At 40.3% G+C, this 12173-nt stretch overlaps 1 protein-coding gene across 9 annotated transcripts in view; it reads left to right on the top strand.

Moving 5' to 3' along the window:
• The window catches only part of SEMA6A (semaphorin 6A), a 134131-nt gene that overhangs the window by 48383 nt on the left and 73575 nt on the right, over positions 1-12173 (top strand). For all 9 annotated transcript variants that reach the window (XM_064140815.1, XM_064140809.1, XM_064140812.1 and 6 more), the window contains exons 2-4: positions 3595-3732; positions 6427-6544; positions 11706-11766. In XM_064140815.1, coding sequence (XP_063996885.1) covers positions 3633-3732; positions 6427-6544; positions 11706-11766 — 279 coding nt within the window. In that variant the 5' untranslated portion in view covers positions 3595-3632. The remainder of the gene's footprint in view (positions 1-3594; positions 3733-6426; positions 6545-11705; positions 11767-12173) is intronic.

A 12173-nucleotide genomic window follows, 5' to 3' on the forward strand; every position in this document is an offset into this window, starting at 1 on the left:
AGCTTCCTTCAACAGGAGCAGTAGTCATGTTTTAAACAAATAGAGCTGGATTTCTTAGGGTCAGTTCACCCTCCACAGGTATTGCTTAGTGCAGGCCAGGTTGAACTGAAGTGATCTACATCGACTGAAGGTGTCTTCGTTGAAATTTGTAAAGCTTCTGTGTGGGGACAGTGGCTGTACTCATTCAACATCGCTGTTGATCTCCTCATGCTTCATCAAATACCGTATTCACGAGCACGTTTGATTAGAAAGTAGTTTCAGCATAGTTGCAGTAATACTTGCGTCACTCCCAGGCGGCCGACCAGTGTTGAGTATTTGCTGAAGAGTAAATTTTACTAAAAATAAGTGTGACCTTCTTGAATCAGCACTTCTGAAATTCAGCTGAAATAGTATGGCTCTTTCAGCCATTGTAATAGCAGCAAAAGTAATGTTTTGTTTGAAAAGTTACCTTTTAGTAAGGAATCATAGAATAGAATCATAGAATCAGTCAAGGTTGGAAGGGACCACAAAGGTCATCCAGTTCCAACCGCCCTGCCATGGGCAGGGATACCCTACCCTACATCAGGCTGGCCAGAGCCTCATCCAGCCTGGCCTTAAACACCTCCAGGGATGGGGCCTCAACCACCTCCCTGGGCAACCCATTCCAGGCTCTCACCACTCTCAGGCTGAAGAACTTCCTCCTCACGTCCAGCCTGAACCTACGCCTCTCCAGCTTCACTTCATTCCCCCTAGTCCTGTCACTCCCTGATATCCTGAAAAGTCCTTCCCCAGCTTTTTTGTAGGTCCCCTTCAGATACTGAAAGGCCATGAAAAGGTCACCTCAGAGCCTCGGAGCTGCTTTTGAATTCAAACTGGCTGCGGCTGGTGTCCTACTTGATGTTACTTTATTGGCATGGGGATTGATACAGAACTGTAGTCAACCTCAGTCATTGAAGGTCAAAGTAGACATTTTGTATTTACAGGTCAAAGCAGACATTTTGCGTTTACTCTGTATGAATTTAAACAACTAAATTCACATTAGAGCAGTAGAGAATTAGGGTTTTTTCTCTCTCTTTTCTTCCCAAGAAGCTACCCTTAAGAACAATGGATAATTTCAAATACTTAATAACTTAATGATAAGTTCTTGTTAGAAGGCAAATAATAAGTTCATAATAAAAGATAATTCTTTTCAGATAAAAGAAAAAAAATCTGACCCAATGACATGCAAATAAAACCACTAAGTAAGCATGCTGGATGTTGTTCGTTTTCCTGGAAGCTGTTTCCCATACATACACATGTAGGATGGCACACGTGTTGGAATGAGAAGCAGAGAATGATGGTGTGGGATCACCCAAGGGAAAAGTTTTTCAGGCTCTGAAGTGGAGTGGCAGCAATATGTCTGCAGTACCGTAATGCTTTTCTCACAGTATACACACATTGTTAGATAGGAGATGATGTGCTGATAGGGAGTAACAGAATGTGGCTATTCTTATGCTCCAGAGTCTCACTGTGAGCCAAGTGGTTTGAATTGTCAGCCTACAGACTGATACTGTGGATGAATAAGGCTTAAGTGGAAGAATTGGATTGCTTGATAAGTTCTTTATATTAAGCCACTGCTGTTCATATGCACTTCAGAAAAGACTTGTGCATTAGATGGTAACAATTTGAAGAGAGAAAGAATTTTAATACTCTTTGTGTATTAAGGTGTTATTTGTTTTATCACTTTGCAGTGTACTTGCAGGGGCAAATTCTTTAAAATCATAAAATTACATTAAAGAAATGTTTAGGGAGAAAGGTTTTAACCTGTTCATTGTGTATCTCTCACTTTTAATTAAATCCCTTTGAGGGAAGCTGTGTTTCCAAGAATTATATTTATTTCTGCTGCTTATTTCCACTATGGGCATTCCTAAGGAGTCCAAATGATGTTTCATTGAGCTTGGAAACAAATAGAAAGAAACAGTATCTGCCCCAGAGAATCCAGAGAATGTGTAAGAGGTGATTAAAGAGACAAATAGAGGAAACAGGTACAGAAAGTGTTTGGAGGCAGACGTAGATGTATCAGTAATCATACACAGCTATCAGCCTAACTAGTGATAGATAGAAATGCTTCTCCTGGGGCTTAGATGTACTATCTCCTAGTATGTATTCTCACATAGAGTATAATAGACAGTGTCTGCATTGTATTGCATTTATTCTTGCTATTTTTATCCTTTACCATCAGTCTGACACTTTGTGCAGTACAAGTGTCAGTCATTGCCTTACATTATTTTTTTCCCTGGTCTCAAGTCTATCTCTCATTTTCTTAAGAGAAATAGAGAATCAGCCAAATTTCCAGTTTATGTGTTTGAATAACAAAAGCCAAACACAGAGTATAATAAATCATTAGTCCTTGTGGACTTTATGGCCTTGTAACTGATTCCCTATTATAGGAGCTGAAATTTTATTTGAAAGCAAGTATCTGATAAGGCAAATGAATTATTGTGACATTTTTCAGTTGGGTAAAAGATGAGGAATCAGATGTGTCTGTGGAATCAAAAAAATGAAAATGCAGTACTTAAGATTTGTTAATGCTTTTTTTGGCATCGAGCGAGGCATAGGTATTTAATATTAAATGCGGTTGCAGAAGGGCAAGTTAGCACTTTGTTTGCCAAATTAAGTTTCAAAGACTATGTAGGTTATGAAGTTTGACTTTCTGCCCGTAAATCTTGAATGACTGACAGACTACTGTAAAATAGCTTTGTTCAAAAGGAATCTTTGGCAGGCATCATCAAAGGTTTGAAACTGTGGAAGGGATGAAAAGAAAACCCCACTTTTGCACACATTTCCCCTGCAGATCAACGTCTCTGTGAAATTTGCCTGGGAATTATGAGCTATTTACTGTATTATGTGCTGTTTTCTTTCATTGTATCCAAAGGCCCCTGTGGTTCCTTTTATCTTCAAGATTTAGGGATATTTTTGTACATGAAATGTGAATGAGTGAATGCATCAGGGGAAAAACGCTAGGATTAGACAGTTCTGTTCTCCCTTATTTTATCACAAGTTGGAGTATTGGTTTTATGGCACCTAAATTTATGGGTACATATTTTTATGGTAAAGCCCAGTGACATGTTCTGCATGCTCCATCAAGCTCTCTCAGTGTTTCTTCTCTTGATTCACAACTCTGCAGGGTATGAATCAGTCCCGTCATATAAACCTTAATCTCTTAACCAGAGTAATGTAGTGTGGGTTGGGGTTTTTTTTTTGTTTATGGCGTGTGTCATCATGCCATCGTCTAATTATATACACCAAAGAAGGGGAAAACAAAATATTTCCTGGAAAACTCTTGTCAACTGTCAATCATTACAGGAGATGAAGCTTCCCTATTGCATATAAGCATCTGAGAGGGAAAATTCTTCATCACGCACAGACAGTTACGTCTATCCTCAAGCAAGATATGGCACTGCTGGGGCATAGTAGGGCAGTTTCTGCTTAGAAATACGACATACCTCCTCAGGCAAGAGACTTGAGGAGAAAGAAAGCTCCCTCTACTTTACATTGACTCTTTTTAACTTTCTGTATGTAGTGCTTAAAATGGAATCAACAGAAGATACTTAGGTCCTTGTTTGCCTTCCACAGGGTGAAGTGAAGAAGTGAAGCCTCCCAGCTGAACTACTATGAGGTCAGAAGCCTTGCTGCTATATTTCACACTGCTACACTTCGCTGGGGCTGGTTTCCCAGAAGATTCTGAGCCAATCAGTATTTCGCATGGCAACTGTAAGTATAAGAGGCCTGAGGACTTAATTTGCTTAAAACTGATCCAAACCAATAGTATTTTGTTCCTGTTTCAATAAATAAAGTTTTTTTTTTCTTGATGTTCCCAGGTCAGCCAATTTATGTTCTCAATTAGTAACATAGAAATAAGATGTTTTTCATGTTGACTTATGACTACTGGGTGCTAAAGTTCTTGTTCATCCAAAGCCCTATAGCCTTTCTTGATGTGATGCTTAGGGATATGGTTTAAGGTAAATCCTCAGAGTAGGGTTGTAGGTTGGACTTGGTGATCCTGAGGGTCTTTTCCAACCTGGAAGTTAGTGTGATTCTGTGATTCAAGCTCACAATTGCAGTAGCTCTCTCCAGCAGCAAAGGAAGGAAGGTTGCATGCTGTGCCCCGTAATGAAAGTGTCCCTCACCTGACTTGTGAAAATGTAGTCCATAACAACCAGTGAAGCCCCTCAGAGTAGCAAGCATAGCGCGCTGAAGTAGCTGAGCTCTGAAAACATTATTTATTGATCTAATACAAGCTTACATCTTTTAGCTCTGATGGATTCCACTTTAATACTATGCATTTTTTACTGAGCTGGAAATGCAGCTAAACCCCAAGTCAATATGAAAGATCTTTTGTAATAGAATATCTCTTCTTTCTGATCAGCAGTAATTGTCAAACTCTCCAGAATCTAGGATAACACAGACAGTTGCAAGTCAGTATTGAGATTTGCTGCCTAAACAGGAGGAGAGGTTTTTGTGCATTTCTCTATGCAAGTCAGAATCAGCATAGCTGATTCTTTCACATTTACCTCAGCTCAATTAGTTACTGCAAAGAAAAGTCTTCTTAAATCCCAAAGGTTCAGATATTTTAAAGGAAGTTTTTTGTGTCTGGATCTATAAAAGTATTCTAAGAAGTAACAAGTCAGCAATAAGTATGCTTATATTTAAGCCTCCTTTGGGTTAGAAGTTTGATTTTAAAGTGAAACTCTTGATTGTCCTTGCTTATTGTGATTTAGAGTGGCTTTGGCACCCGTAAACTTGAGTAACACCAAGCTGAAAGACGTCACTTCATGTGCTCCAAATGCTAATAGGACTCTGGGATACAGAAACAGGGCAGCAACTGCTCCGAAGCAAACCCTACTGAATTGTGTCTAGTATGACCACTGGGTCTTTAAAACCAGCATTTTCACCCTTCAAGGTCGTAGTCCTAATTGACATCGCTAGTGTGGAAATAGCCAATCTTGGTTGTTTTGGAGAAATGGAACATGGGATAACTTTTTCTTCTGCTGCATGATGTGCCAAAATACACATAAATGTACAGCTTCCCAGCTCATGCTACATCTGTTATTTACAGAGGACGAAGTACAGGATAGAGAACAGCCTGACAGGTAAACTGGACATTTTGCATGTAGGACTTGGTCAGAAAGATTAAACTTCTGAACGTAAATTCTGCCTGGGCTGTCTTAATTTGTTTCTGCAAGAGTTCTCAGCATCTGATTTGCAGGGAAGTTCCTGTTACTATTCAGTTTTATGACCAGGCTTTTTGGCATATGGCACTCTCAGGTGCTTTGTTGAAGCCAGGTTGTGAATCAATATTTAGCAAGGGAAATACTTTTAGAGGAGAATAGGTGAGAACACTAAAGCAGTAGCTGAGATTCTAAATAAACAGACTCCCTTAAGCAGCTCGAGGTTTCTCATAAAACGTTGATGGGGAAAAGGCTCAGGTATAGCTAGATGCTAGTCAGCTGTGCACTTATGATGAAACTAGTGAGAGGTTTATCCACCACTTGCTTTCCAACTTTCATTCTCCTTATTTAACTAGCCACCTAGTTCGTGTGTCTAGATGTAATGAGAATGTATACGTATGAAGTCTAATAGCAGAAGTGGTCAGAAGTGTTTACTGTTGTTATAGGCTGTATACATGGATCACCTAGGGAGCATCAGCACACCCTGTGTATGCTAAGGTCTCCCAAGGTAAAAAAAACCCCAACGTGGTAATAGACTGAATAGATGTTCCTGCTGACTGGTAGAGAGTGGGGAACAGGTAACTGGTTGACAGCATGAGCTCAGTCCAGAGCTTCCATTCAGTACTAGTGTTCTGTTGCCAGAAGAACTGGAGTATCAGTCTGATGATACACAATGACTTTAATTTTATAAAGTTGAAGTGGTGGTTTCCCACCATTTCTCACAAATCCCCACAGCTGTTCTAGTATGGCAGGCCAATCCTGTAGGAAACTCTGGGATCTCTCAGTCTGAACCAAGAAAAGCCAAGTCTTTTGCTTTAACTACTACCAGTCCTGTTATTGTGGTGATTGATGGGCCACTGTGAAACAGCTTTGTCCTGCTAGACACACTTTGGCAGTCAGGAGAAAGCATTAAAGCTCTGCAAGCAGTGAAAGAAAAACTGTGAGAAAGTGCCCTGTACCTTTGTGCCAAGAGCTCCATAACAGCTTTATAGTCTTAAGATCTCACCATTTTTGTCTTCTGCAAAGGTGATGACTTTCTCCTTTGCAGCTGCAAAGACCGTAACCTTGAAGAACTCTGCAGCTGTCTATGCTCTTGCCTTCCAACCCAAGGCTGTTCTGCCAGGGCAAAACAGAAACCACAGGTTTTGGCCATAGCCATTCCGCATGGTGCTCTGTGTTAGCACTGTTTTAGTTTCCGATTCTCGTTTGACCATGTTTTTTTTAACTTTTCCTGCAGATACAAGACAGTATCCAGTGTTTGTGGGTCACAAACCAGGGCGGAACACCACGCAGAGACACCGGCTGGACATCCAGCTGGTCATGGTCATGAACAGGACCCTCTACGTTGCTGCTAGGTCAGTAGTCCCTCTCTTTGCTCTTTCTCCCTTGCCACTTTCAGAGGAGGAAGAAGGAGATATGATGAGATTTTTTCTCTTCCAGAAAGGTTAATTTTAGTTTTTTTTTCACACTCAGAGCAAGACTTGTGGCCTGTTACTAAGATGTATTGTAAACCTTGTTAATCAGTCAACTAAAGTCCAGTGTTGTGAGGTGATTACGCGCCTCTGCCTGGTTCTGCTGATGCACAAGTCCATTTTCAGATAAAAGTTACTCAACTATAACATTGCTGGGTTAGGCATGTTTTTAATGTATTAAGACTGAAAAAGAGGCAAACATGTTTACTGCTGTTCTGATGTATTCATCAAGGTTAATTGAATTTTGTGTCTGGATTATTTAAAATTGTTTTGAGAGCTGTGCTGTAGAGATACAAGCATGTGTCTTTTAATAAAAATTGCATATAGAGCCACTCATTCAGTTTTCGTAGCTCAGCATGGCACCATTGGCTTCAGTGGAGCCACACCAGTTTATGCAGCTGCCAACCTGGCACGGTTCAGCCATTAACTCTTCCTCTCCCTGCCTGTCGTAGCAAATTGCCAGTCTTAAAGAGTGGGAATTACTTGGTGGATGTAAGCTGAATGCAAGAAGGGTCCAGATTAGCAAGTCCAGTAGCTCTTAAACTTGGATCCTATTTGAGACCTCTACACAAGCTTCTTCTCTGGCAGCAGCTTGTTTCTTGCCTGTTTTCTGGTCCTTCTTGTTGCTGGAGAAATATGCATCCTCCTGTGTGTGCCACAGAGAGCCAGGCTGTTCCTGCAGATGGGAAAAGTGGTGGTTGAGACGGCTAGGAGGTGAGAGGGAACAGATGCTGAACAGGCATCCTCTCACCACCACCCATGCGGTCAAAGCCTTTGGCAGCCCCTCTGAGCTGCTTAGCTTTCTTCTCAAACAGCCGGTCTCCATCCTCTGGCTGGTCATATGTGTCTTGTGATGGAGGTCTGCTTGTGAGTCTCCACTAAGCGTCAAGTAATTGGTTGTGTTACACCAGCAGGATCACTGTGTGCAATTTCTAACATAATCATGCTCCTGGCTGATAGAAGACCTCACTTTTACTTATTCCCTTAGCCAGGTATTGAAGCCATCTCATCTAAGTTTAGCTTCTTCAGACTTCTTGCATATGCCCATTTGTACAGTGCCTGGATGGCAGAACTCTGGTTTCTCACTCATGACAAGCCATTGCATCAAGTGTGGGCAAAATATGTGCCCATCCAGCACCGTTTGCTGTAGGGTACAAAAAGTGGGCAGCCCCACAGCAAGGCCTCCCTGTGCTTTGAGTTTGGGGATTAGTATTTTTCCTGCATTTAGGGTGATAACGAGCTGGGCGGTGGAGTGGGCTGAAGGGGTTTGAAAGGTGGTGACAGGATTTCCTCCTTTTCATGGCTGAGTTCCCTTTGCTTTCCTTATTTGTTTTCCTTTAAATTAGGAAATCATTTGCAGTAATAAGGTGACAAATCCGCTTTGTAGATTTTGCTCCGCTGTGTTCATGGTTTGTTCCCAAACTGAGATTGACACAATTAGACTGTTGCAGTGCTCAAGCAACTGGCATTACAGCAGGCAAACCCAGTGAAACATTTGGGGGTGTGAAACCACTGTATGCCCATACTATATGCAGAATAGCTAATACTGAGGAGTATAGTATGTGCACTAGTAGGTGAATATGCATTCTTGCATATCGTGTAGCTATGTAGTTGTATCAGTTTACTATTATGAGAGTCCTCATATACTCCTTGTCTTGTGACCTACTATAAAAAAAATTTAAAAAAAAAAAAAAAAGGAATAAAGACTTGGTCTGTTTTCTACTTACAGAAGCACAAAAAAAATCTCCTTACATTTTTTTCCCTTTATTAACTCTAAAACTCTTTGACGTATTCTTTTCCCCCTCCACAGGTTATTGAATAAAATTCCTGCTGGGCTGAGAGGCTTGTGTGATCCAACTTAAAAGTCTTTAAGTAATAAACTTCAGAAAATTAGTCATTCTTTGATAACCTCTATGAATGAGGGTTTATAACTGCGAAACCACATTTCCTGTAGAGGTGGTAGTAAATCCTGAAACTGGAACAGATGCGTGCATTATCAAGAGTATTTCTCAAAGAGTTTAGTAACAAGATTAATTGAAAATTGAGGTGAAGAGAAAGTTCTTCACTGAGAGAGTCATTGGATACTGGAATGGGCTGCCCAGGGTGGTGATGGAGTCGCCGTCCCTGGAGCTGTTCAAGGAAGGATTGGACGTGGCACTTGGTGCCATGGTCTAGCCTTGAGCTCTGTGGTAAAGGGTTGGACTTGATGATCTATGAGGTCTCTTCCAACCTTGGTGATACTGTATCACAGTGATACTGTGAAAACTGTAGCTAACATAAATCCCTTAGCTATCATATCAAATGTTGCTGTTACGCTATTTAAGAATGGAACTATAACAATGCTAAGTATATGTTTACATCTGATGATCCGAAAAACAATTGAAACCAATGGTGGAATGTTGTTTTCATTTTGCAGTTGTTTATTTTGTTTTTGGGTTTTTTTTGGTTTGCTGGGTTGTTTTAGAAAATCAGTTTTTACTTGGCAGACAGTTTCCATATTCAGGAGAGGTCTAATTCAGACTTGAGAACCACTAACACGTTATGATTGATTGACTGGCATAGAACACAATTTCTGCCTGTCAGTTGCTTGTTTTGTCGTATGGGGTGCGTGACTCCTAGATTAGCTGTTACCAAATAAAATTTTGTATCACTTTGGAAAGGCTTTATTTCTTGTTATCAGGCAACATCAATTAGAATAATTCAGCCAAAGCCTGTAAAGCTGTGCTGTGCACATATGTGACTTGCAGTCTGCAAAGGCCCAGACTGCCTTTTTCTTTTTTCTTTCTCTCTTGTGGGAAGGGTACACCCTTGATATCTCGCTCACACTCACCCACACCCACCCACATACATCCTTTTCTAAGTTTGCCATGCCTCTTCCTATTGTCTTGTACAGTGGCAGCTTTTGTTCACATTGTCACCCCTCATGTGTATGAAGAAAGCAGTTTGTTGAGCCCAGGAAGCCATAGGGATGTCTCCCTCCTCGTTTGCAGTTACACATTTCCAGACAAGGCACTTAGTGGCCAGGGGTCATGCACAGCCAGTGGCATTATTTAAATTCCCTTCCTCCACAAGCTTATGGCATGGCAACAAAACTCAGTTCTGCTGACTGGAGGTGGGAAAAACGGAAGCTCTAGGATTAAGTCAATTTGTGTTAGAATAACTTAATTAGCAGCCAACTGTACACATACCACAGCTAGTGGATAGCAGCAGTTGGGCAGCAGTGGGAAAAGGAGGGCAAGGACAATCGCACATTGTCTGTGGTTAGAGAGCCCTCCTTGAATTTGACAGCTCCTTCGCTCCCTGCTTACATTGCCAGCAACTTCTGTTTTATGTATGGCATGAGAAAATTACATGCAATTTGTCCAATACTAACCCTCTTTCAGATGATCCTGTAACTTAGCTTCTGAGATTTCCTTGAACTGTTTCTTGAACCAGAAAGTAAGTCCCTTGAAAGCTGTTTCATTGAGGGGAACTAAAATAACTTGAGTCATTCTGACTACCAGCAGTGTATTTTCTAATTGTCCTGTTTAGAAAGGAAAAAATCCTAACCATTGGAGAGCAAGGCTGATGATTAAAATCAAGAGCTGTGAGAGAAGAAGATTTGTAGAGCTTCAGCCACACCTAATTTGCAATTCAAGAGATTTTGTTCCCGGTTTTTTATATTAGGATTGACAGCAACAAAGAGTGATGTACATGAAAAGGGAACCATGCAGTGATCTATGAAGCTGATATCATTCTGTTAGTTTTAGTCTAGCACCATCACTGACCGGTGCTCTGCCAGTAAAGTCAGGCAAATAATAGACTGAAACATTAAACCAATCCTGGAAGTAAATGACAGCTCTGGTTTTACAGAGTCTGGAGAAGAGAAGCCACAGCTCCTTAGTTTGGCATCTTACAAAGCAAACAGCCCCAAGTGCTGTAGCAAGCAGAATATTTTAAAAAACCAATTCCCTGTAACAATGCTGCCTCTTTTCTCCACGTGAGAGAAGTGTTGCTTATTCCTCTTGTAACAGCATGTGCTTGGTCTACTTAAGAGACTATCACTGTTTCTCCGAAACCATAAATGAAGATAACCTTGAGAGCAGTGATTTTAAAAATTGAAGCAGTCTGTATCCTACTTTCAGCAGACCCCTCCAATGCTGTGGGTCTTGCTCCAGCAGCACAACTCCCTGCATTTTCAAAAAAAGGCAATGTTATTTCAAGGAAAAATGAAGTGCTTAGTCCCAGTTTCGTGTGGCAATTACTATAGCATTGTAGGTTGGTTGAGTTTTTTCCCTCTCAAATTTTAGGTCCATACAGAGATGTACTAGTTTTCAACGTACACAGAGGAGAGTAGTTAAAAATATCTGTTTACCTGAGTAGCTGAGTCTATTTCCTCTTTCCAAGGAGAGATTGGCAGCTAACAGAAAGGGGCAGGTTCTCAGGAAAACAGGAAAGTAAATGCAAGCAAGAAATGTGAACTATTTTCAGAAGAGTGTTTTACAATTTTGTTTGGCCAGCAGTGTGTAAAAAGAAAAATAATTTATGGGAGTAGTTTAGTGGCTGTCAGCCTTTTGCTTACCATGTTGTCAAACAAATTATCACATCTGAGGTTAATCATAATTTTTTGTTTTTTTTTTTTTTTAATAAGAGATTTAAAAAAAGAAAAAGAAGAATTATCCACTTTTTAACACTGCAAGACTAAACGTGACACAGTGACTGCTAGCCCAGGAATCTGGCAAAGGCTGCCAGCTGATTTCAGGATATGCAAAAATATCTACATGCATCTGCTGTAAGAGACCTATAGAGCAGAAATTAATATGAGACTCACCTCCTTTTGAAAATCTAATTTCTTCAAATAATTGCTTTTGACAATTTGAAGTTTTGTAGCAGTTTTCTTATTTCTTAATTAGAAGGAATGAGCAAGCAATGCTGCAGGTAATGCTCCCTGGTAAGACCTTTTTTAACTGATTGTGGACTGTCTTGTGATAGATAGCTCTTTTGATAGAAAATGAACTCTCTGGCTACTGCATTTGACCTTGCACTCATTTGCTTTTGTTTGCAGGGATCATATTTATACAGTTGACATGGACACATCACATTTGGAAGAAATCTATTTTAGCAAAGTAAGTATCTTTTGTCGTCACCCAGAAACCAAGGACACTGGAACAAGCTGCAAATAAATAGGAAGACGACACTGTTTCAAACTCGCAGGGCTGCTGTAAAAACTGTAATAAGCAAGTAAGATGGCACTGCAGTGGTGTCCTCTGTGAATTTCTGATAAATGATTTAGCTGGGCTGATAAGCAATCTGTACTGAAATACAGTGAGGTCCCTGATGAAACATCTGCCAAATGTCTATTCATTTATATTCAGAAGTTTTCTATAACAGCTACACTATACCAATTAAATATACTGAAATTTTCATCACAAAAATCAAGTGCTATTTACATGTTTTCATACACACAAATTTTAATCACTCATGCAAATATTCACTAGATAAAATCTTCTTATATATCGCTTTGGAGGTGTAT

Source organism: Pogoniulus pusillus, chromosome Z (genome assembly GCF_015220805.1).
Source record: "Pogoniulus pusillus isolate bPogPus1 chromosome Z, bPogPus1.pri, whole genome shotgun sequence".
In the NCBI taxonomy this organism is placed as follows: Eukaryota; Metazoa; Chordata; class Aves; order Piciformes; family Lybiidae; genus Pogoniulus; species Pogoniulus pusillus.